General features: G+C 36.0%; 2 protein-coding genes across 3 annotated transcripts; one reads left to right on the top strand and one right to left on the bottom strand.

Moving 5' to 3' along the window:
- The first annotated feature begins 28 nt into the window (after positions 1 to 28).
- On the top strand, positions 29 to 10,447 carry LOC116307411 (putative thioesterase PNKD). Of its 2 annotated transcripts, XM_031717659.2 has the most exons (11): positions 30 to 209; positions 1,951 to 2,066; positions 2,408 to 2,520; positions 2,631 to 2,689; positions 2,925 to 3,017; positions 3,355 to 3,382; positions 6,216 to 6,264; positions 6,568 to 6,654; positions 7,391 to 7,477; positions 8,225 to 8,340; positions 9,200 to 10,447. In XM_031717659.2, the coding sequence occupies exons 1-11, from the start codon at positions 118 to 120 to the stop codon at positions 9,365 to 9,367; spliced, it is 1,008 nt and encodes a 335-aa protein (XP_031573519.1). In that variant the 5' UTR covers positions 30 to 117; the 3' UTR covers positions 9,368 to 10,447. The 2 variants fall into 2 exon arrangements, with proteins under 2 accessions (XP_088895699.1, XP_031573519.1); XM_089039573.1 differs by lacking the exon at positions 7,391 to 7,477 and having other exon boundaries at positions 29 to 209.
- Positions 10,448 to 12,461: 2,014 nt separating this feature from the next.
- LOC116307422 (uncharacterized) lies at positions 12,462 to 25,649 on the bottom strand. The gene is made up of 19 exons (XM_031717677.2): positions 25,503 to 25,649; positions 25,213 to 25,259; positions 23,610 to 23,647; positions 22,351 to 22,760; positions 21,693 to 21,777; positions 21,176 to 21,218; positions 21,023 to 21,072; positions 20,536 to 20,640; positions 19,059 to 19,247; positions 18,667 to 18,736; positions 18,355 to 18,416; positions 17,167 to 17,375; positions 16,970 to 17,060; positions 15,992 to 16,153; positions 15,736 to 15,804; positions 15,585 to 15,633; positions 14,280 to 15,223; positions 13,338 to 13,406; positions 12,462 to 12,900 (listed from the first exon to the last, which is right to left on the bottom strand). Coding segments are annotated over exons 1-19 (2,757 nt in total). The 5' UTR covers positions 25,505 to 25,649; the 3' UTR covers positions 12,462 to 12,837.
- Between the last annotated feature and the right edge of the window lie 199 nt (positions 25,650 to 25,848).

Below are 25,848 nucleotides of genomic sequence, written 5' to 3'. Positions count from 1 at the left end.
TGACCACCTGAGCCCTTACTATCAACTATCAGCGGTATCTATCATCAAGAGAAAGATGTCGCCCTTTATTTTTGTATTGCTGAGGTGTGACTTGTGGCCTGTCGACTGAAAAATGAAATGATAATACTCTTGGCGATCCCAGTTGCTGTTTTTTTAGCATACAAATTGCTTAAATGGTTCCCCATGACTTCCACGTTATTCCGTATAGTGTAAGTTAAATTTCTGTTTATTATTTTAGCGTCATAATTTTTGACAGATGCCTGAGTGATCAACACTGTGGTGACTCTGTCCTTCGCACGACTGCTTCTTAATTTTACACACCCCTTATGGTTTCCTTGATTGTCATAATAGTACTATTGAATATGTTTAATGGTTTGGTATTTTAGTAGAGTTGAACCCGAAGTGATACTGATTTTCGAAAGTGGATTCCTACATTTTTATTATTTATTTGATATTTATCTAGAATCGAATATTTATATCAAATTTTATTATAGAAGCACAGTGTTGTATATCATTCGATATTTATTTGATATTTATCAATTGCCTATAATCGGGCATTTATCAGATATTTTATTCCCGGAGTAGTCAATCGATAAAAATCGATATCGATAAAAATCGATAGAAATCAGCTGATTTGTATCGATTTTTATGGGAAATCGTTTAAAATCGATAAAAAAAATTGGTGTGAGTTCGATTTTTATCGATCAAGATTTGACAGCTTTAATTCGATCCAATAATGAGTACAATCATAAAATCAGCTTTATTTCACGGAAAGTATTCGAAAATATCGATGATAGTGCAATAGATTTTATAACTATTAATTCACAAGTAATTATATGTAATTCAGGCAGCTAATTATCCAAGTACTTTTGCTATCTGTTCACTGATCACTATAACAAACTCCTAGTTTGTGTCAAGCTATGGTTACAAAAGAGTAATTGCCGGTGGTATAAATCTATAGCCACACGACCCTCATCGATAGAAATTGTTCAAGAACATAAATAAAAAAAAATCGATATGTATATAATCAATCAATCGATAAAAATCGATAAAAAAATTTAGTGTGAGTTCGATTTTTAACGATTGATAGATACAATCGATATCAATCAAATCAGCGGTATCGATTGTTATCGATTTATCGATCGGCAAAATCGATATCGATTTTTATCGATTGACTACTCCGGGTTTATTATAGAAGCACAGTGTTGGATATCATTCGATATTTATTTGATATTTATCAATTGCCTATAATCGGATATTTATCAGATATTTTATCATAGAAGCACAGTGTTGGATATTATTCAATATTTATTTTTACAATAACTTACAAATTTTTTGCGTGCTGATTGGTTATTTTTTATCATCAACAAGAGGCCAGACAGATAACACAGCTCCAAAAATCTGAAGCTTCTGTTTATTTCCTTTAACATGTCAAGTATTTCAATCCCCAAAACCCTTAATTTTCAACAACTGTCTTGTACATAAAGCATAGCATAGATTTCATTTCGATTCCAACATTGCTACGAATACAGCATTTTGTAGATCAACTAATGTTAGACTTTCCCTGGAAAAAAATCTTGCACCAGATCCAAAAACCTGACTCAAAAATCTGACACCAGCTTCACTCTGGTGGTTAGAGAAGTGATCTCTTCTCATGCTTTGGAAATCCTTGATTCTTCGATGTTTAATAACTTAGGGAGTGTTCATTTTTTAGAAGGGGGTAGGGATGGAGGAATTCACATGGAATATCATAGGAAATTTTAATAAAATAATTTTCTGTCTTGTCTTCAGTAACAAAAGTTTGGGTTTGATAAAATATTAATACTAATGGCCCTCCCTTTTTGACCAAGTAAAAAAACCTTGATGCACTCCCATCAATTCCTCCAGTACTCCCTCCTTTAAGATATGAATGCTCCGTTATTTACTTTGGTCTTTTTTTTGTTGGTTTAGGTATACATTGTACACCAAGACTCCACTAGGATATCTCTTCCATTTACATCAGCTCAACCAATACAAATCCAGTCACGACCAGCCTCATTCTAATGTGACAGCCTGGACATGTAATGGTGGGTTTTTTATAACAGCATTATTTGGTTGATGTAGGGGAAAGTAATGGGAACACCACTGAGTCGATTTTATAGTGTGCATGACAGGGTACTTAATGGGAACACCACTGAATAGATTTTATAGTGTGCATGACAGGGTACTTAATGGGAACACCTTTTCTTCTTATATTTCTCAGGCTAGGTGGCTAAGTCTAAAGTAAGTTAAAGATGGTGTGCTCTTAAGCCTAACCTTTTAATGACCCAATCCCATGCCCCTCTCAATTAAAAGATGAATGGTCTAATTAAAAAATCACTTACAGCTTTATTCCATAGCCACTAATATTTTTTTTTCATATTTGTAGGGATCAAGATTATCCCTATAGCTATCTGCTATGATAACTACAGCTATCTTATTATTTCTTTGGGCAACAAGCAGGCAGTCCTTGTTGATCCATCAGATCCTGATACAATAAAGGTACGTAAAAGTCTAATATAAGTATATAAAATATGACTGTATGAATAAAATGTTAAATGTAGCATAGTGGTATGATATGCTTTATAGTAATATTTGTTTTTCTTCATTAGGAGGTGGTTGCCAGAGAGAATGTAAAATTGGAGGCCATATTAACAACACATAAGCACTGGTATTTTTTGAATATCTTTTGTCCACAAATGAATTTTACTAGTGGGTTAACAGCAATCTATGTCCACCCTCATTAAATAAATTCAATCGTAACTTCCAAATTAAAAGACATTTGTAAAAGCACTAGTAAGTATGATTTAAGCACCTTCAGCGAATCCCTTTCTTTTGATTAATTCCTACCAACTTATTGTAGCGGTAATTATAAAAATGAAACATTTGTTTGTGCAAACTTACAGGGATCATAGTGGTGGTAACCGTGCTCTGCAGGCTCATTTTCCTGGAATAGCCATTTATGGAAGTCCTATTGATAACATTCCATCACTTACACAGTGAGTTTATAAAGTTCTTACACTTCCATTCTTTTCTCTTTTCTTTTCCTCCCTTTAATTTCTAGATGCCTCCTTTCTGGTTCATTCCTGGACTCGGTCGTATGTACTTTGGGTAGCACTATCCAACGGATCAATCCTTATCCATTGGATAAGTGGATGCAAAATATATTTATCTACGGGATAAGATTTATCCGTCGTATAGAGCTATCCACCCTTTGACAACTGGGCTTATACCTGCTGTCAAGGTTCTATCAAACAGGATTTGATCATTAATATTAAACATCATGAAAAAACATCCAATTAAGGGATTGATTGATCAAAACTTCTTTTCTTTCAGTCCAGTTGAAGACAATGATGTTATCAGGGTAAGCCATCTATTGCTGGTTATTAATGTGTGCCTTAGGTCTCGTGCTCAATATTTGAATGAACCCAATATATATAACATTGGTTAACATATGATACAGTGGGGAGGGGGGGACGAAAATAGAGCGGAAAAGGGCGCGTAAAAGTGTATAATGTTTTGGAAATAGTGCGGAAATTCTTAAAAGAACCATTGAGGACGTAAAGAAGCCCTGGCAGTGACCACCCTCAGTGCCTACACTTCATACTAACCATCTCTCATTCATAAATCATTGTAAAGCGCCTTTTAACGTATCCATATGGAAAAGAGCACTATATGAATATCATAATCATAAGTGCCTACGACCTTTATCTTTTTATTTATTCTTTATCAAAATATAAGCCATTCTAAGAAACGTGGTGAAAGTATTTTTGATTCTCACGACTCTTTCTATTTTTTTCGAGCGGTCAAACATGCAAAAATTGGCATTTCTTTGACCTCTGGTCGCGTGAAATGATAACCTAGGGAACCGGGCTGTGACGTCAAAGGAGTAAGTTAGATTTGGATGCCTCTAGCCGACGTGTCCCTGTAGCCTGCGTGCAGCCGAACTAAATAACTGTTAAAGACTATACGGGAGAAAAGTCCGAAGTCCGGCTGCTTGCAGGCTATAGGAGTATGGACGGATACATTCGTATCCGGAACTTTTCGAATGCGATGACGTCATGATTGTCATGGGAACGTGGCGAAAAGGCTAAAAATTCTGGAGCGTTTTTGCCGCCTCTGATCTGACTGGTGTGCACACGAAACATTTTCTCCGTTTTCATGCTTGGACGGAAAACTTTTTTTTCGGTTTCGGTGTGAAGGTTTCGGATTCAAATTTATCCGGCATAGTGTGGACGGGGCCTTAGTTGACCTTCCAAATATGTCCCCAATAATGAAAACCATGAAGTGAAAAAATGAAATCGAAATGCACTACACCGTTTTCTTCGCACGAATCTTTGTTTTTGTCCTTAGTACTCTCCCACTTTTTTCTTTTCTTACATGCACACGACCCACCACCAGCTATCCCAGGGTTAGCTAGTTTTGTTCTTGAAAACTTCTTCCCCGAAGTTTTGCATGGCCGACATTTTTACGCTTTGACTGAATTCCTGGTTAATTTTACATGAAAAACAAAAGATAACAGCTTTAAAGAGTGAAGAAAAAAATCGTGCAAAAGAAAAGTACCACGAAAAAAAGTCATGCAAGAATCTTTATATGATCTCATGCAATTCTCTTTTATATTCACTTGTATCTTTGAGTATCTTTGATATAGTAAAAATTCTATATAGAGACCCTTCGTGAGGTAAAGAACCATAAACAATAAGAACAATATATTTGACGCCTTACGTTCCCCTAAGAAAATACTGTATAATTTAAGAACACTTTGAACCCTTACTTGTCGTATAATTCTGAGATATTTCCTTCTATTTTTTTGTCAAAAAAGAGGCTTTCATTGCCAAAAAAAAATGTATAAAAGCTAACTCAAAAAATATCGTGCAAACAAATCATATCAGCCATGAGGGGTAAAAAAATTTCCTGCAAAATATAAATTAGCACCCCCCCCCCCCCCCTCAAAAATCTTATGGTCCATCCCTAACTAAACTAGTCAAATGAAGGCCCTGAACGTCAAGCCAAATGCATCAGTTAAAAAAATAATTTTCTTATCCAAAATATTTTCATTTCTTTCATAAAAGCCTTTAACTATTTTTCAAGAAGCTTGAAAACTTAAGATAACTAGATTTTGAGATTTCATTTTAACAGTTTTCATCTGTTTTCATGTGTGAGAAAGATACGGAAATCACGAACGACAAAAGTTTTCGAAAAGAAAAGTTTACATTCAGTTAAACTTGACAAGAACAACTGAGAAAAAATAAAAAAAACAATGCGAACGAAGCTGCTTTATCTTAAACGAAAAACATGCGATAGTTGATTAGAAACAACCGATTCTTGAAGATTTGTGAAGCTAAATAAATGGCGAACGTTCGTGTTAAAATAAATAAAGCTTATTTATAGAGAAAGACTTTGATTTGCGGCGATTCGTCGAAAGAAATTAAACTGCTTGTCATAGAAAATATGCGATTGTTTGCTAAAAAAAACTCCTGAATTCTTGAAGAATACTTCTTTATCCATCTTTGACTACATAAAAGTTTTTTTTATCTGTTGTTCAAGAGGGTTGGTCTACGATTTGTCCTAAAGCGATGTTTTCTGTGCATTTCCGTGTAGTTTTGCTTTGAAATCAAGCGGGATTCCTGTGTTGTGTACACGTATGTACAAACGGAAGTGACATAGTGGTCAAGCCATCAAAACGTCGATGGTTTATGTGTAAAAAAGTTTTTGGGAACAAAAAATAATCCATTTCATATTTACGACCCCAAACCAAGTTTGAGCAAAATCCTCGAGAGAGCCTCGACATCTGTTTTTAAATTATTCTCGTACCCAGAAGTTTTTCACCAAAAAAAAAAAAAAAGAAAGCTGAAAAGGCTTTGGGTACGAGAATGTTTTTAAATAAATTTGCTTACGAACTATTACTCTTGAATAGTAAGCATCCACCAAAATTTGTTTTTCATTGATAATTATATATTAAACAAAATATTACATAGCCACTTTGAGATACGGATTTAACTTCTCGTGTGGAGAATATCTTACTCATTTGCTGTGTTCACTCGTAACATATCACCTCAACAATCGAAGGTAAAATCTGTATATCCGCGTGGTCATGTAATAGGTAATCCTCTATGTTTTAGACATTAACATAGCTTTCTTTACATAGCTCTACCTTCTCCTGTTTCTTTATCCTAATTATTTTATTTTTTATTCAGACTGGCTCAATTAAATTCACGGCAATATTTACACCAGGGCATACATTAGGTAGATATACAAAATAATTTATTATAAGCTACCTGGCCAAGTTTGTTCTTATACTGACTTGAATTTAGTCTCGTAGAACAATGTGAGAACTATTGTACATGCCATAATATGCTATTGGCCAAAATACTTGGTTCAATTAGATGAATGTTGTTGAATATATTCTACAAAATTGAGCAACTTCTTTGGGACTCTACAGAGAACAATGTACTCCTCTTGTGCAATCCGAATCAAGTAATTTTGTTGATTGTATTATAATCAACTTACTAAATATGTATTTTGATGTGTGTATGTACATATTTTCAGGTCATACTGTATATCTTCTTGATGGCGCACCATTTGATGTACCAGATTCATTGTTTTCAGGAGATCTGTTATTTCTAAGTGGCTGTGGTAATTACAATGCCCCTGACCCCTAACTCAATATTTTCAGCATTGATTGCACATGAAGTGAAAAGTTGAATAAAAAAATGCTTTTATATTATTTGAGTGATGAATCTTGGAGGTAAGGTTTATACTTCCAATATGTATGTTAATGAGGTGATGTCATAGGAGGCATTTGAGTTTATTGGTCATCATTTGTAAATTGTAGCACTGATTACAATGAGAAAACAAATTTGCAATAACCTTTCTATAAGCCCAGAGTAATCACAGTGATGTTTTATACAGGATGATGTATTGCCCCAGAAAATATTACCTCAATTCAAATCAATTAAAAATATTTTACTATTTAACTATTCAATAAATTAAGAATCAATACTGAAAATATTGAGTTCGGGGTGAGCGTACTTTAAAGCATTGACTAATGGACAATTTTGCACAACTGGAAACTCATATTACAATCATGATGCTATATATACTATATTCTATATATAGAGAGTGGTTTTCAAAAACCCGTGAAACAAAGTGTAATAACTAAGGTGTAATAAATAGAGGATATTACATGTGCGCGCGGAGATACGAATTTTATCTTCGAGTGTTTAATTGATATCCCACGAGTGAGGGCAGCGAACGAGTGAGATATCTAAATTGAACACGAGAAGATAAAATTCGTATCTCCAAGCGGCCATGTAATGTTCTGTTTATTAATATATTACAATATTAACCCTACTAATCCTTTAATGGGCAGGTCAAATATTTGAAGGCCAGCCATCTGAGATGTTACATTCACTGCAGATGATAAGTGTATTGAAAGATAATACACTATTATGGCCAGGTAATCAATAGTACTGTACCATAACCTAAGTATTAACCACTTAGAGATGAGGAGGTAAGCCGTGTTGGATGGGCTCGGAAATCATATGAGAACATGCGTAATAGGTAAATTACGAGCCTTTCATGAAACGACTGAATAGGGCCAATGGACCTTTCACAACTTCAAGTTGCGTAAAAAATGAGCCAGCTCATCTAGAAACCGTGGACAGCTGTTTCGGCCTGTATTGGACCTCGTCAGCACGTTGTTTTTAGTGAGCAGGTATAATCTCAAGAAAAAGTAGTACATGAGAGATGAGGCGGTAAGCCGTGTGGGATGGGCTCGGAAATCATATAAGAACATGCGTAGTAGGTAAGAACATGCTGTCCACGGTTTCTCTTCTTCAGTCGTTTCATACAAGACTGGTTTGTAGTTGAGCTGGCTCATTTTTTACAGCAATTGAAGTTGTGAAAGGTCCCATTAGCCCTTTTCTTCAGTCGTTTCATGCATACAAGGCTCGTAAGTTACCTATTACGCATGTTCTTATATGATGTCCAAGCCCATCCCACACGGTTTACCGCCTCATCTCTCATATCCTATCAATCGCGATTTATGATTAGAATATGCTTTTAACTTTGGGGTTGGTTTTCACTTGGGATAAAGTTTTATTTAAGAAATGACTTAAAGATATCAATATTAATTAAAAATTTTAAGATTTAATTATTGAGATTTATTGAGTTAATTTTTGTGTTATCTTTGAAACAACTATAGGACATGAGTATGCTGCCAAGAATCTTATGTTTGCACTAACTATTGAGCCAAACAATCCTTTTATTCGTTCCAAGTTGGATTCAGTACTTGCTTTGAGAACCAACAAATGTAACACTGTGAGTATTCAAGTCTAGTATTTAAGAATATCTGCAATCTATGGTTAATTTCAGGGACATTTATTAAAATGCTTACAATCAGTAATTGCATGTCATATGACTAAGTGGAGTCCTGAGTACTGAGCTATCCTGCTATCAGACTGTCAGGTTATAGACCTCCTCTCCTTAGGCGTAATGTTTTCCTATTTCGTGTTGTTCCTTAGAGTGTCATTTCTTTGTTTAACAGTTGCGCATGAGAAAACAATTGAAACAAAATAATATATATTCTCAAGGGAATTATACGTGGTCTGAAATGGGAAAACAATACGACTGAGCCGAGGAGGCTTAGGCTGTCAGCCTATCGATAGCCTAGCCTTTCAACCAAAACCCGTGGTATTTTAATCGACTCGCATTGTTCCGTAGTGCGTACATTCCTTACTATACAATGTACCTTAATAATATGTACTTGTTGACTGAGTGGGAGGGCCGTACGGGAAAACATTTGGCTCGAGGTAATGCCGTACAGCCCGATCTAACTCAGTCAATAAGCATTTTATCATATGACCCTAAATTAAAAAGATTTTTTAAAAGTTGCAAATTATATCAATACGGTCGCAGGTTTCGAGCAGGGCCCTGCTCGTTCAAAGCCGTACGGCTCTGCTCACGCCATTTTCCCGATGGTTTTTTTAAGAGCGCGCGCTCGGGCAGATACGGGTCATATGATAAAAGAAAAGAACGCATTTGTACACAATCGAGGCTAAGACTGAGCAAAGGCGACCTCGAAATAGGATTTTTCCTTTTTTTTTTTTTTGGTTTTGTTTTATTTCATCGATACAAAGCATGCACTGTATAACATTAGTCATCATTTGTTTTGTGTTAGTGTCCTTCAACCATTGGAGAAGAGAAGTCGTATAATCCATTTCTTAGAACTCATATAACTGATGTGATAAGTGCTGTTGGTCTTGACGTATTACCTCCAGAACAAAATGAAAACCTTCACGCCTCAGTGCTCAAGGCTCTAAGAGAGCGTAAAAATAATTTTAAATAGCTATAGTTAACGTTGTAACAGACATTGATGATAAGTGTTTGTAATATTTGTTGGCCATTGAAGAAATAGAAAACGCGCGCGGTGCTGTTTGCTGTCCAATCAAATCGCAAGATTCAAAACAGGTATTTTTGCTGCCAGCCACCAAGCGAGTAGCGACACTAATCATGCACTTTACTCCAATGGGATCTCTGAAGTGCTTCAGCGGGTATCAACTATGTTCAATCAATGTTTCTGTCATAGACAGTTTAGTTATCTGTTCAAGCAAGAAAGACATGTAATCTAAATCATTTCAAACTTTTTTATCTGATGTTTTATTTATTTATTACTTATCTCACGAACGATTGAGGGACATCTTATGGTAAAAGCAAATCTATTTTTTAGCCTTCCTTGATGCTTTTGTGGACAGTGGCTACGATAAATTGTATCCTCTAAAGACAAAATTGACTTTATTTGGATGTTTTTGTGGTCCATGTCTACCATAAAAATTAGTGTTGTCCCTGAATGAAGTTAGTATATAAAAACCAGCTTACTTTTGACCCGCATATTTAATGGGGGTTCTGCATCCGGTGCGGGCCGGTGCTCTCCCCCAAACCCCCTCTCGACCAGTAGAGGGAGGGGGTGGTCTGAGTCGTATCCATCTTTAGTAGATGAGGCAGTAAGCCGAGCCCATCCCACGCTGCTTACTGCCTCATCTATCTAGTACTACTTTTTCGTGGGATTGCCAGCTCACTAGATACACTGTGCTGACGAGGCCCAATACAGGCCGAAACAGCTGTCCACGGCTTTACAGTTGAGCTGGCTCATTTTTTACGCGACTTGAAGTTGTGAAAGGCTTGTATGGCACTCTACTTCAGTCGTTTCATCTTAGGCTCGTAATTTACCTATTACGCATGTTGGTATCTATTTTTAGATGGGTGGATTACACCACCACGACTGTGAGCTCTCCTCCTTACCCCCTCCGTGCCGGTAGGGTAAGGGGTTGTCTGAGGTACTATATCTATTTATATTACCAAGATAATACCATTAATCACGAAGCAATCGAAGGATAATAGCCTTAACCTAATAAAACAAATTTTGAAATTTTGTTTTCCTTTATTGAGTGTCATTATTACGCAAATGTTTATTGATTCGCGGGATTGAATGTTACTACGCAATGAATAATTGTATTTTGACGCAATTGATTGGGCCTCTCTATGCTAATCGACTCATCGAATTTCTCATTTTAACTGATGATTGCCAGATGATGTTATTGATTTTCGTTTGGTGTCGATGATTGTCAATTGCGCGTGTTTAAGCGTCCACTTGTCGTCCTTGATTGTCGAATGATACTGTTTGTTCGTTGATGCTATTGAAATTAATACACATGCCAACTGCGCTCTTGAATGTTCCGTCGCGTTAATGAAGTTATTCTTGGTGTTATAGAATGAATATTCGCCTTATTGATTCTATAATTGGCGAAAATGAATGTCCTTTTCGCGTAAATGAACAGCAAAAGGTGTACTGAAGAACAGGAGCGCCAATTCGAGCAGCAGCCCAATGTCACATTTGCAAATTTGACGTAGGGGCTGACAGGGTAAGTGATCAAGATCATTTGACAGGCTGTATAGGGGGGCGGCACACAAGGACTGTTCCTTGAATTACAAGTTTACAGAAAAGATTCCCGCGGTTCTTCATAATTTTCGTGGGTACGACAGTCATTTAATTATGCAAGGTCTTGGGAAGCCCAAGGTTAAAATGATTTCATGCACCCCCAACAACAACACAGAAAAGTACATTCCTTTTTTGTTGGGGAATTTAACGTTTATCGACTCCCTGCAGTTTTTGAAGAATTTCTTTAGAGAAGTTAGTAAATAATTTATGCAAGGAGGGGGATGATAAATTGAAGACACTAAAAAATATATAGAGAGAGTGACAAAGTACCCAGGGTTCGTGCTATTCCTTGAAATCCTTGAAAAGTCCTTGAATTGAAAACACGTTTTCAAGGGCGCTTGACTGAAAAGCCCTTGAAAACAGGGGAAAACGGCAAAACTCCTGGAATACTCCTTGAATTTAGTGCAAACTTAATGTTATTTCTAACTTTCCTTTTAAAACAAATAACGATTAAAATGATTGAAGAGTTTCTGGTTGCTTGTTTACTGGTTGGTTGCGTGTCATGCTCGTTTTTTATCTAAGCTAGTAGCCCCGGCTGAATTAGCTGCACTTTAACATTGAAACAATGTTTAAAACCACGTTCTAATACAAAAAACGTTGTCCTTGAAAATCGAATTTTTGTGCTTGAAAAGTGCTTAAAAAGTCCTTGAATTTTGTAACGAGAACGTAGCACGAACCCTGGTACCTCTCTTGTTAAGAAAGAGGGTGTACCCCTATGAGTATAGGGGTATTACACCATAATTTAACACCTACTGAAACCTTAAAGTTAAAATAGCCCACTTCTGAGATATGCTTCGATTGTCAGGCACAAAGCCAGTAGCCTCATACCGAAACCTTTGGACAAATCCCTCACTGGTGCGTGACCATACGAAGTGAGAGTGAGATTTGATAAACTGCTACTTGACGGAAGGCTAGTGTCAAACAACATGGACAAAGCTATAAACAAAATAAGGAGACTTCCTCCCAAAAACTCAAAAAAATAAAAGACATGCTAACAAGATTTAAATATAATATTGAGATATATTAGTGTACCGCTTGGCTCCCAGTACCAAGGGCTAAAGAAGTGGTTAGTGGGATAAGGATTCATTCTCAAGTATGGCATCTCTTGACGTTGCATTTCACGCGCTCGTCCTAGTGAATGAGTGAATGAATGAATGAATGAATGAATGAATGAATGAATGAATGAAATCTTTTTTTAGAAATAATTAAAGCCAGGGTGGTCCCTTCAGAACTAATAAAAAGCTCTGCTATCAATGGGAGCCCTGAAGGAAACGGAAGGAACGGTCCGCTAGCAGGTTGGAAGGGAAGTGAACAGATATGCTAATAGGTTTCTTATGTATTTGCACTCGTGGGACCTGTTCTAATAGTTTTGGGAAGTTTGAAGAAATAATAATATATAATAATATATATAGCAAACATCTTGCTTATCAAGACAAAATTAAGATTTGAAAAAAAAACCTTTTACTATCATTTTTACTCGATAAGTTCTAATTCGTTAGATATATAATTTGATATACTGTTTATTAGAGTGAAAGCATTAACCCGTGAAATAAATAAAAAATGTCCGTCAAGGTGTAATAGTCAAATACTAGAAACAAAAGCGATACAATGGAAATTGGGCCTACCCTACCAATGTGTATTAGTTTAGTATCTATATCACGGGTCTAATGACTGAATTCACTTTATTGACATTTAGTTGTCATACGTAGACTGTTTCAATAAATACAATTTCTATTTTCTTTCCTACAGCCTGTGTCAACTGTATAAAACAATTTTAATATGTAACAATTCCTCTTTATATTTTGATGATTACAGCAATGCTACATATTAAAATGGTGTATTGTATCGTCATGCTTTAATTCTCTTTCTTTTATGATCAACCCCTATGAAAAGTAAAAGACGAGAGAAATATTAATACAGTACTTGAAAATATAAAACTACCTGCTATTGTCTGCACTCATCAGGATTTCTTCGTCAGATTACATTTATACATGGATGGACAGACAAACATTATAGCAGCTGGGTGCAACAGGAAAACTAGTATAAGGCCCTGGCTAAACGAGGAAACATGTTTCCCTAAATGTTTCCTAAGATGGCAAAACTGTCAGGAAACATCGGGAAACAATTTGTCCATGCGTCTTTGGAAACATGAAATGTTTCTGCCGCACAGCAAAAACATTTTTTGCGTCTTGGAAGCAAAATTTGTTGCACGCAGCAATGTTTTGCATGTGGCTAAACTGGGAAACATCGAGGAAACATGCGCGCGGTAAACGTGTTTCTGGAGTGACATGTTTCCTCGTTTAGCCATGGCCTAACTAACCTGTCTCAAAGCAGCTAGTTGCTGTAGAATCATTTCTTGTCGTGCTGTAGGTGAAGGTTCAGGCGCAACCTGCAAATTCAACCAAAGAAAAAATTCGACATCCTTCAAGTTAAGGAGTACTCCTAAATAAAGGGAATGTTTTAATAGATTTTTTAAAATAATTAGGGACCTCATTATGTAACAGGAAAGGCACCATTTTTGAGGGGTGGGGGGTGGGGAAGGGAGGAGGGAGGGGAGCATGATATTTTAGGTCCAGGGAAGGGTTGGAGTGAGTTTTGAATGAGTTTTAGGGATGGTCAATAAGTTTTGAGCCAGCTGTGTTTGTTAAATTACCAAAATTGTGAGTATGTTTTGAAAACAGCTTTTTTCAAATTTTGGGATTTCAAATTTTCCTCACGCGAATTGCAACATGACCACGTTTTCATTGTTTTGCTATATTTCACTCTCCCTTTTACAAACTTTCAAAGACAAATATTTTCTCGTTTCTCATATAAAAGTTTCTCTTGTTTCTCATAGCGATTTGCAAAAACTCTGCAAAAGTCAAGTATATCTATATATCCATATATGAACTAATTTGCATATTTCCAGATTTTTTAATATATTAATATGACGATTTTCAACCAAACGCAGCCAAATATCTAGTATTAATGCTCACAATGTACACTATGATTATATTTCACCGAAAACATTGTATTTAACCTTTATTAAAACGTTTTTTAAATTGAATATGACCCATATTGCACTAGGCCGATATATCGATATATCAATATTCATTATATTTACAGAATTTTTGCAAAGCGCGTACAGCGTACAGTACAGTAATAGTCGGTTTAAGACTTTTGTGAAAACCGGGTGCATGCATCTATCAGCTTGAAAATGTGTAAAGAATTAATTGATGTCAAAGAACAAGAGCAATTTACCCATGACTCATTTGGAACTTACTTGCTGAGCCGATGACATAGAAGAGACATCATTTCTTAGCGCGGAATGATCCTTCAAAGTCTTTTTCTCCAACTTTTTACCCTGTCTTTGTTGAGTGTTGGTAGATTGTTTCAAGAGCTTTTTATCATTTTCCATTCTGAGTGGCTTACTGCCACTCCTGTGAGAAGGTGTTGACTTAGTAGACTGTGCTTGAGGTCTAGGTCGAATGCTTTTGTTTTCCTTGGCTCTCAGTGGAGAGACTTCAGGTTCTGCTCGTTCATGTTCTAAGTGAGAAGACACTGTCCTGTATACTGGTGTAATAGTTTCCCCAATATTTTGCGGAGCATTCTTAGGGTACCTTTGATTGTTTAATTCCTTCTTTTTCTTTGCTCTTGGAGAAACATTCGTCGCCCCTTGAAAAGTATTAGGTTCAGGTCTTTCTGGTGGCGCAGGAAGTGTTGCGCTATCTGTACGGTGATATGGAATCGTAAACGCATCCTCCAATGTAGAAAAGGGGCGGTTAAACATTCCATCATCCTTCAGACCTCTAGAGTCAGACAGAGGTTTATCACAGTGTGTCGCAAAACCTCCGGCATCACTTCCCTTAGTACCTCTCCAACTAGAAGACAAAGCTAATGAACCATCACAAGGTTCAGAGTGTGAGCTGACAGTTCGATGAAGACTGGTCTTTGTAGATGCTGGAGGTACCGTGCTGCAAGATTTGGGAGACGTGAATTCAGATTTTTCAATCATTTTATTTCTCAAAGTCGGAACTGGTGGAGAATTCCTGCCAGTTAAATGTGAAGTTCGACCTATGGACCTATTTGTCCTTGGGGTTTCTCTTCCTGTGATTTGAGGTGAAGTGCTGTTATTACCAGGAATACCAGGCATGCTGTCTGAGGCAATGTGTTTGTCTTCTGAAGTGGCCTGGGACACTACATAAGATCTAGACATAGTTGCACCAGCTGTAAGGAAAAATAGTATGACTAATTTATTGACCTGGCTATACTGATGAGACTTCTTCACTATGGCTGTTGTGTGCGCCAGCAAAATTAAACTGTTTGGAAGTTTCCCATATCGAATTACCTGTGAGCATTGTTACTTAACAAGAAACCCTGGTCCAAAAAAGAAACCAGTATTTCAGTTTCGATGACTCATTTTAATGATTTACCAATATACGGTGGGCGATATTTACCGAATGGACTATATCTCAAAAGGGTCATTCCTAAATAGCCTTCATTGAGACAACATCCAGGTCAGACAAGTTAAGGTTCCATTAAATGTGCAGCATGGAACAATGAAAGTCAAAAGCCCGTCATAACTTACTCTCTTGTCCAGTAGCACCGAAATGTTTTCTCCGCTTGTCAGCTTTTGCCTACGAGCAAAGAAATTGGGGGAAAAAAGGAATTATTCCCTCAAAGTAAGATGGGAAGACTCAGAGCCAAGCTAAATCGAACATCTAATGGATCTAACTTACCTGTTGTGATGCTTGGTATGCATCCAAGACACTTTGTTGTAGGGCTTCACTGATACGTTTGGCCTCTTCCTAAGAAAAAGTAATTGGGAAACTAAATAGGCAGTAAGATAAGAGCTTGTTCTAAAGGGTAATAAAGATACCGCAGCAACAGTTGTTAAAACACACAAACCTGATTCTTCAAAAACTATTACTGAGTTTTCCCGCTTACCAGTGTCGTATGTGACGTGATCACAATGAATGATTGATATGTATATACCTCTTTTTGTCTTTTCTGCTTTCGTTCCATGATGAAAGCTAAGTTAAGTTTTTCCCTTTCTTCAGCAAAACGTGACTCCTCGATGGCTTCGTCCTTCAAACGCTGCTCTCTTTCCCGCTGTTTTATGCGACGTTTCTCCTCGACTTGTTCTTGAATAGCATGCTAGAGAATTCAGGTATCATGAGATGTTAGTTTCTTTCGATGAATGCCATCATCTTTATCACTTATCATTCATTTTTAGAGTGATTGTGTGACTGACTGACTGACTGACAGACTGACTGACTGACCGACAGACCGACAAAGTGACTGACTGACTGACTGACAGACTGACTGACAGACAGACCGACTGACTGACAGACAGACCGACAGAGTGACTGTGTGACTGACTGACTGACTGACAGACTGACTGACCGACAGACCGACAAAGTGACTGACTGACTGACTGACAGACTGAATGACAGACCGACCGACCGACCGACCGACCGACCGACTGACAGACAGACTGACTGACTGACTGACTGACTGACAGACTGACAGACTGACTGACAGACTGACTGACTGACTGACAGACTGACTGACTGACTGACAGACTGACTGACTGACTGACAGACTGACAGACTGACAGACTGACAGACTGACTGACTGAATGACTGACTGACAGACAGACCATCTGGAATGGATATGGATGGAACCCTAGAATTTTGGTAATTTTTATGATTTTCCGGAAACCGTTCACTAAAAATATAATGGTTATTTTGGATACAAATCATTGACTCAACACCCAGATAGCGGGCGCACGTGCTGTATGCTCTCATAAAGCACGCGCTAACAACGAGAAGGATTCGAAATTCACAACAGTTATTTTATGATTATCATTGTTCTCATCCGCATTATGACCGCCAATTTCATCATTAAATGGAGCACTCCTCGTGCTATAAAATCATGCATCATATCTATGACGAAAAATATGATTACTACCTGGTGTTCGAGCATCTTTAGTCTCTTCTTTTCAGCTTCTTCTTTGGCCTGAGGATCCATTAACTGCATTCCAAACCCGCGAGCATGTGTCCTGCAATAGATTATCAATAACAAGAAAGTATTTTTCATTGATTGATGAATCTCAAATTGCTATCATTTCTGGAACTTCATCAGAAAGGCTTTTTCAGTTAGCTTACTTTAGGCTACTATTCGACAAGGCATTGAGAGGCATTGAGCTTTCTTGGGTAGTTTCTTGGGTAGCCTGTGGTTGAATATCCTCCCAAGGTTTCTTTTCACATTGATCACTAACTTGGCTGCTCATATCTGTGGTTCGCTGAGGTGGTGAGACAATTTTTAGATTTTGTTGTTTCTGGTTTTTGGCATTCCATGATAAGTTCAGGAAATCCTAAGATAAAGTTAAAAGACGAAATTACTCAATAACAATAGCAATAACAACGGCGAAAAAGGTCTTTTTGTCTTCCAGTCTATAAGAAAAATCGATTAAAAAATAGTTTCATAAATGCCATTTTAGCCATTTTAGCCATTTTAGCCATTTTAGCCATTTTAGCCATTTTAGCCATTTTAGCCATTTTAGCCATTTTAGCCATTTTCCTTGTTGGCCATGGTCATGGTGATAGTTTTCGCCTAAAAGCCAAAAGATTTTATGAACTACGGATCAGAAACGATTTTCTTGGAAAAGGAGGCACAGAGTTCAGATCTACGCTGTTTTAAACTTATAATTATTATGCTAACGAGAGAAAGAGATTGTTCATAGCACAAATCGTAACCATAAATGGTGTGCATTGCTCTTTTTGAATGCTTTCTAAAGATAGATTAAGCTCTGTTAAGAAAGGACACGAGTGGAGGCAAAAAACGTTAAAGTTGATTAAATTCAAAAGTAAGTACATCTCTATTTCACCTTTTGATGATTTCAATGAGCTTTTTAAGTGTCGCAATACATTGTCTTATAACTTTGTCTCCTCTGGTTGAAAGTGAACATCAATGAACTATGACATTTCATAAATATTGTAACATATGTCTGATATTTATTTTATTTTATTTCTTATTGTGAAGCGCCATAAATTTTGATATGTGCGCTATATAAGTTCCATTATCATCATCATCATCATCATCATCATCATCATCATCATTATAAACACGACACCCAAGAAACCTAGCTTGTGCTACCTGTGGTCAGCCCCGTTCTTACATGCTGATATTGAAAGCCGCCCCGACTTTAAGAATGAGATAATTACCAAGGTACCAAGACCGATTGGAAACAAAATATGGCTTATAATAGAACTTCCAAGTGGGAATTAGGGGCTTATGAGCTGTATCTTTTATAATTTTTGAATAGTTTTAGCTTTAAACATAACATCACCTACCTCTTGAGCCTCCTTGAGTTTTCTCTGTCTTTCTCTTTCTTTTTTCCCCTCGATTTGCATTTCTAAACAGAAATAACAATTTAATTAAATAATCATAGACGATACTAGTCTTCTTGTTACATTGAAATGATTTTTAAAATCTTTGATGGTGCCTCTTCTTTCAATTTGTTTTGCATACAACTTTGATCATCTTTAACTTTGACTTTTCTTACGATTGGCAGACAAAGCTTTGTATCAACTAGGTTTTAATTGTTTCCTTCTTTGCTACATCTACATGTCATTACTATTATAAAGGATAGATAAAATACATACGTAGTTCTTGCTTCCACTGTATTTCCTTGAGCCTCTTAGTTTGAGTATCATGTGCAACTAAACCAGGTGCCTAAGGGATTCATTAAAGATAAAAAGTAAATTATGTTAAATACGAAACTGTTAAAACTTTAAAACAATGGAATTAGGGTCTACTAAAGTGTATAAGTCTAATATCTATTTCATGGGTTTAAGGACTTGACTGTATAAACTGAAACTAAATGCCTACTTTAATTTAACAATATGATTGGTGCTCTTTATATTCCTGGGGTTTACGTTTCTGCATTTCAAGATGGCTGCTTTCATATATGGACCAGCATACTGGAATTTAGGATTGCTAATAAAAGTTTTCAACTTTTGAATATTCTGAAACTTTGACAACTCGTTAGACTTACACCTATAGCGAAAGAACTCCTCATAGCAACTGGCAAAGTTGTGTTGACATCACTGGTACTAGTGGCTACTGTAGTGACAGGGCTTGATCTTGACTGACTTTTAGTATTATGGGATGAAGGGACTAGTGATGCTGCAAAGGTTTCATTGGACGCAGTAATATTTTCATTATTGGGAATTTCATTCTTTTTCTGGCAAGAAAGAAAAAGAGAGAAAAGAAAGTTAGATGGAAAACAGATTTGCAAACAATAGCCTGTGTGGCAGCTCTGGGGGAGGGGGCCCCCTTCCCCGTCAGCCCTCGTCTCCAATCCCCCTCCCCCAGAGCCGCCACGCAGGCTATGCAAACAAATGCAAATACATTTCGAGAAAGCTAGTGTCATAATCATATTCATTTAGTGCTTTCTTTGTTCAGCTCCCTGGAAGTTGGGGGAATGGTATGCTATTTACCCTTCATGAGGGCAATTTTCTTTGCATGCGTACAAAAATATAGATATTACGTAAGAATGTAAGCAAAAACCTCACTAAATAACTACAAACTATTGGAAGCATTAAAAAAATCATGCAAAAACTTTGACCCTTTTGCAATATATACATCAAGAAGTACATCAAAAGTGTATCAGAAATTATGGGATATCATCCAAAATATTTTTTTCGAGTTGTCGAGAATTTTTTGTCGAGTTTTCGCAGCTTGCAACATTTAGTGACGTTAGCAGAAAAAATTAGAGGTCAAATGATGTTTAGACATTGCTATCCTTCGTTTTGTTTTGTTTTATTTGCTTGAGTGAGTTTGTTTTCTTTTCTGGGGAAAACTAGAGGGGCTAAAGGCACCACAACCCTGCATATGGAAGAGAATTGTTTGAAGAATGTGTCAATACCAATACTTTGCTAAACTTGGCCAGTGTGAGTGGGTGCATGCTCTTATCAAGTGATCCTAATTTAATTATCCTCAGCTACCCCTGAATGCATTGAAGTTGAATGCATATAAAACACTTGCTTTCTGATGTGACACAGTACAACACTCTGACATCATGGGATTATAAGGGTTTTGATTAAGTGAGCAAAAATTTTATAATTATATTTTTTCCAGTTTAGTGGTTGATGAAGCTATATAACCTGGTTTATAGATACCTTCATGTGGTATTGATGGACACACCCAATTGGCAGAGCACCATTAATATATGCTTATAAAAGCCATGAATTCATGAGGAAAACTCAATAGAAATCATTGTCCGTGGAGGAGGTTGTATATTTGATACAAAATCGTCCTGATTTGCATAAACTTTAACTCCAATTTTCTTAGCCAAATTTAATTTTATCTTTAAAATTATAGTAGAATATGAATGTATACACCTAGACGTTTCATAAGTAATATACAATATTTGTGTCCGAGTTGTATCAGATATACTACTCATATTGTATATATTATCAATGAGTTTTAGAATTATAATTGATAAAAGATAATCTGGATTGAATACATACCCTATCAGGTCTGAAGTTAGCTACAACGTTTCCAGACTGACTTCTGATTGGTGCACCTGCACCAGGACAGCCCCATGGGTTATACTCCTCAATGTCTTTATTATTCTGAAAACAAAAAGTTTAAGTTATTCTCTTATTATTATATGGGCTAACAAAGTGCAATGCATAAAGAGACAACAACAAGCTCAAAATATATGGAGGTTATTTACTGGCCAGGAGGTCCAGATAGGAAAAACTGTGCCAGAGGTCTTAAATATACCAACAGAACCTATTAGGTTGAGGGCACAGTTTTTCCCCTTTCCACACCAACTTTGGGGTGGTAAATAACTTTTTTTACTATTCACTTTTCCACTCGTTTTGTTATCACATGCGCATGCAGAGACGGCATAAGCAGCCAGGGTTTCAAGAGCAGTCAGAGACAAACAGAGTACATGTACATGATCTTTAAGATGATCTGACCAGAAAAAAGTTTTTTAGTATTAACTACCTCTTGTTTTTCTTCCTCCTTGGTTTTCTTTTTTAATAAAACTTGTTCATCTGAAAGTAAGGTGATAAGGTGATTGCAGAAGTCATATAATTCATCAATGAATTTTGCACTCAATAAGGTTGTCAACATCAAGTACCAATAGTCCTCACATACCTAATTCTCTTTTCCATTGCAATTTTTTATCTTCTTTATCAACCTGCAAAATATCATGTCATTTATATATCTGGCAGTATGTTACTGACAATGATATTAAATTATTGAGATTGAATTAAATAAAAAGAGTGACAAGCACGCTTGTATTGAATGATAGCATAATTGTTGTAGTTAGCTAATAAACACATTAGACCTGTAGCCCTTGTTCAATTATATAATCAAGTTGGGAATTTGAAAATTGATTTTGGTAGTAAAACAACATATTCCCAGAAAAAAAAAACCTTAAAACATAGGAAATGCAAAATACTGCACAATACCAGTAAAGTACTAAATCTAGTGCACATGGCAGTGCAAATGTACAAACCTCTCTTTCAAGGTATTAAAGTCATTGTTTGTGACATGTATGGTCACTTCAATATTGTAAACAAATGCTTATGAATTATTCAAGTGTTTTTGAAGTTGGAGCAATGTTTTTCTAGAAAACCCAGAGGAAGCCCATTCCTTTACTTTTAATTACCTGCACAGTATTGTACATCTGATTTTCATTTTCTTGGTCTTTTTTCACAATTTTACTTGATACTGATTCATTCCTTGATTTATTCCTGTATCCATAATGCATGTTAATAATTGTTATTAAAAGAAAAAAGCTACAAACTGCAGTGGATAAATCCCCTGGGGGTACTCTTGCCCGTTTAGGGTAGGGATATCATGTGCTGCTGAGCCCTCTGAATCCTAACCCTGTTCCAGAGAAAAATCGCTGAAATTCATACCCTGTTCCAGAGCAACATCGCTGAAATCATACCCTGTTCCGGTATAGCGAAAATGGATACCCTGTTCCAGAGAGGAGAGAGCGCGATTTCACATACCCTGTCCCAGAGCAAGCATGATTTTATATACCCTGTTCCAGAGTAGAATCACTGAAAACCATACCCTGTTTGGCGGCACGTACCCATATAGTGAATATAGGGGAGTACCCCATCCCCCCGGGATAAATCCTACTTTAATTCTGTATAACATATAGATCGCTTCAGAAGACTTTCTAATCCCATATTCAAGATTAACATTTTACAATAACTCTCCTACTTATCCCCAAACTTGTGATGCCTCTGAAGCAAAACATAGCTATGCTTTCTGCCTTCCTTTTTTTAATACATTTTTTGTAACAAACAATTTACCTTTCTTCATGAAGACTGCTGTCATTAGGCTCGACACCTACATCTTTGAGTTCTGTGGGTTTATTCTTACCAAGAGATGTCCTCAACTGAGACTTAAGGCCCTCTGGTGAAATTCTCTTTTCATTTGAAACCCCTTCAGTGTTCAACAGCAATAAGATACTGTCTAAATGTGCTTTACTAATGACCCCAGCATCATAGGGTTTGCTTTCCTCAGTCTTTGCTACAGTAGCATTCGATACTGAAATAGGTCTAGGTACTTTCTTTTCTTGTCTGCTTTTTGCTTTACCCTGCTTGGATTGCTTGGCATTTCTACCTCTTGGTCCTATGTCTGATATGCTGGCTGCTGTTGGTTTTGTTGGTTTTGTTTGTTGCTTGCCTTGAGCACGAGACTGCCTTGTTACCATATGTCCCTTGTGAGGTTTTCAAACCAAGAATCATCAACATTATTTTGTAATAATTGTCAATCAATCAACCAGTCAATCAATCAGTCAATCAATCAGTCAATCAATCAGTCAATCAATCAATAAGTCAATCAATCAATCAGTCAATCTATCTATCAATCAGTCAATCAATCAATCAGTCAGTCAGTCAGTCAATCAATTAGTCAATCAATCAATCAATCAATCAGTCAATCAATCAATCAGTCAATCAATCAAAATTCTTTCTCATGCAAAACGATTGAATTGTTCCTGCAATTTAACTTGGCTGCTGTTGCATGATGGTGCAAAGCTTCTATATACAACAGATAAACAGGAACTTTCAGTCACCAATTAAGAATAAAGGAATTTCTTGGGTTTTAAACAATTAAAATAATTGTAAATTGTGTACCGTTCTACATGTAGCTATTACCCTGAGTCACCAAATAAATAATATATACTTAATTTATGAAGCTAATTTTCTTTAATACTCAATATAAATATTATCCAGTAATACTTATTCGGTAAATTCATTTAATTTTTATGAAGTTACCCAATAAGTATTACTGCATAATATTTATGTTGAGAATTAAAGAAAATTAGCTTCATAAATTATGTAGTGTAACTAATTTGCAAAAAAGATTTCACCTTTCACACATGAAATTCAAGGAATAAGCTGGAAAAACAAGCCCCATTGGATAAAAATCTTAATATACTGATGATACGTATGTATATAATTTATATATACAGCAGTCAAGTCTTTCCATTTCTTTGCTACGCATGACAATTAAATAACATTAGAGTTGACAATTATACACATCAAGAAAAAATACAAAAATATACCTTTACTGTGTCTTTTTTACCAGCTCCAAAAAGAGATTCTAACAACAAAAACAACAATTTTAAGTTAATTCTGGTTAATGACTTAAATAAATCTAACTAAATTTTTCCAACCTTCCAAACGTCTAGATAGAGTATCTAAAACAGAAAACCATTTTATATCTACTTTTTTTCAAATAAGAAATTAAGAGAGAATCTTTTTGGTATTCAAACGTGGTGAGCACCAAAAACTATTTTCTTTGAAGAAAGGCTGTTGTATGAGGCTATAATCTTGTTATTCAGAAAGTTTAACTTGTTTGGAAGTGGAGATGACCGAAGAAAGTGGAATCAAAGTGTTAACCCAAAGCAAAAATTTGAATCGAAAATGAGGTTTAGGTCTTCAGTTTGCTTATTTCCCATATATTTTCTATAAAAAAGCCTGACAAAGCAACATTCTAACACAAATGCAACAAAACATCTTTGTACAATTGAAAATACTACTTCAAACAAGCATTTCATCATAGTACATCAGTTTCTAACTGTTAAAAAAGGTTTTGAGTGTTAACCCAAAACAAAAATCGTGATCAAAACTCATGCATAGGTCTAGTTTTTGGTGCTTTTTGCCATTATTGCGCGTTATTGAAAAAAATTTCCTCTTAATCCAAAATACTGTTTTATTGCTTAAAACTCTAATCCAAAATGGTAGAGTGACCACAGTAAATCCGTGAAACTTTAGTAATACTAAATAGCACAATTTCATGTAAATTCCATCGTTTACCATTGTTTAAGGTGGCTGCCTACTTTTGAACGTTCGATTTGAGCCCACGATGTGCGCGCGCTCAAAAACCGCTGAAAAATCTACAAGATTTTATTGAAGAACCATATGCGTTTTGAGCTTCAACAGGGCAAAACCCTCAAATTTTGCACGGGACTCTATATTTTTTGATAGCTCATTCGAAAAAACTCATAAAAATCTAGGTTATATCAACATTTTAGGAAAAGTTTAAATCAGGAACACGTGAAAAAATAGATTTTTGTAGGGTTTTTTGTTCGACTTTATGAAATTTTTTATGAGCACCAAAACTACAAAATATGACAAATCAATGTATCTCTTTGTCTTTTTGTCGAAAATATCCATGTATTATTGTAGAAGGATTGACTAGCCTTCATTCGTGCAATCATATAGTCTGCAAATAACTATTATCTTATTAATCTTAATTTTTTCTAATCACTTCCAGTGGCGCAATTTTTACTCCAAAAGCTCGTGCGTAGGCTTCCATTAAATGCTGATTATCTCGAAAACGAGCTCAGGACACCCTATTTTTCTTTCCAGATTTGGAATCAGCATTAAATTTCAATTCGGAAAATCGAAGTCTTAAAAAAAGCTTAAATCAATTTCCAAAAGTAGGCAGTCACCTTAATTAGCACTATTTTGTACTATTTAGTAATTAGTGTTTCACGGATTAATTGTTTGCACTCTATTCCACCAATCAGAGCGGTTGAAAGAACTCGGCCATTTTAAAATGCCTAGTTGCCATTCCAATCTCAACTAATTATCGTGATAGCACAAAGACTTTTAAAGGCTAACAAAAACCTGTTGTGAACTATAATATCATATCATACTTACCATCAATAGTAATGTCAAACTTACCACCAGATGAATTTAACTTCAACCTTTGCAAAAATTAAGCAGAAAATTAAACTTGTCGTTATTTATAGAATACAAACACTAAAAGCGTGTAATACTTTGCACAATTTAGAACGAAATAGAAGTATTCAAACAATAGAAAACAACAGAATAGGCATAATTAAGTACTATTTAGGTTGCACGCTTTTCGAGTTTTTGTAAACGCCATGACAGAACTATAACATTATACAAATTACGTCACTGTTTTTCAGATTCAATTCAACACTTACATTAAGAAAAACTTTGTCTTAAAGACTTAAAAGAAACCTTTTATAAGGATGATATATGATCGTAAGGGTAGTTACAGCTATTTTTGTGTAAAAGATCCAGTTTTTTTGTCAACGTTCTCTTTGTTGTTTTGTTTGTTACTACGCACCTGACCGTGAAAACCTGGTAACTAACAAAAACCGCTGACGTACAATCTTGAGCCCTCGTTACCACAGGCATCCCAAATTAAGGTCTTATGCTTTTATACTCTTAGTTGATTACAGTTTTTGAAGGTTTTCTGAAAGCATTTTTAAGTTCCAAGATTAGCTTAAATTTCAATTTAGCCAGTAATGAGAAAGACTGTTGAGC

The sequence above is a fragment of the Actinia tenebrosa genome, unplaced genomic scaffold, assembly GCF_029948245.1.
Source record: "Actinia tenebrosa isolate PJP-AT-01 unplaced genomic scaffold, QUT_ActTen_1.0 PGA_scaffold6__47_contigs__length_16458017, whole genome shotgun sequence".
NCBI classification, from domain to species: Eukaryota; Metazoa; Cnidaria; class Anthozoa; order Actiniaria; family Actiniidae; genus Actinia; species Actinia tenebrosa.
Note: the sequence above shows the minus strand (reverse complement) of the source record. Positions and strands in the feature narration are given on the sequence as shown.

Excerpts from the sequence above, each read along its gene's own strand:
- LOC116307411 (XM_031717659.2), top strand. The coding sequence starts at position 118 with ATGATAATACTCTTGGCGATCCCAGTTGCTGTTTTTTTAGCATACAAA. Across the intron at positions 2,690-2,924 it reads TTAACAACACATAAGCACTG|GGATCATAGTGGTGGTAACC; the intron begins GTATTTTTTGAA and ends GCAAACTTACAG. Across the intron at positions 8,341-9,199 it reads GAACCAACAAATGTAACACT|TGTCCTTCAACCATTGGAGA; the intron begins GTGAGTATTCAA and ends GTTTTGTGTTAG.
- LOC116307422 (XM_031717677.2), bottom strand. Across the intron at positions 17,376-18,354 it reads AACTCAAGGAGGCTCAAGAG|GATTTCCTGAACTTATCATG; the intron begins GTAGGTGATGTT and ends ACTTTATCTTAG. Across the intron at positions 15,224-15,584 it reads CGGTGCTACTGGACAAGAGA|CTGGTGCAACTATGTCTAGA; the intron begins GTAAGTTATGAC and ends TTTTCCTTACAG.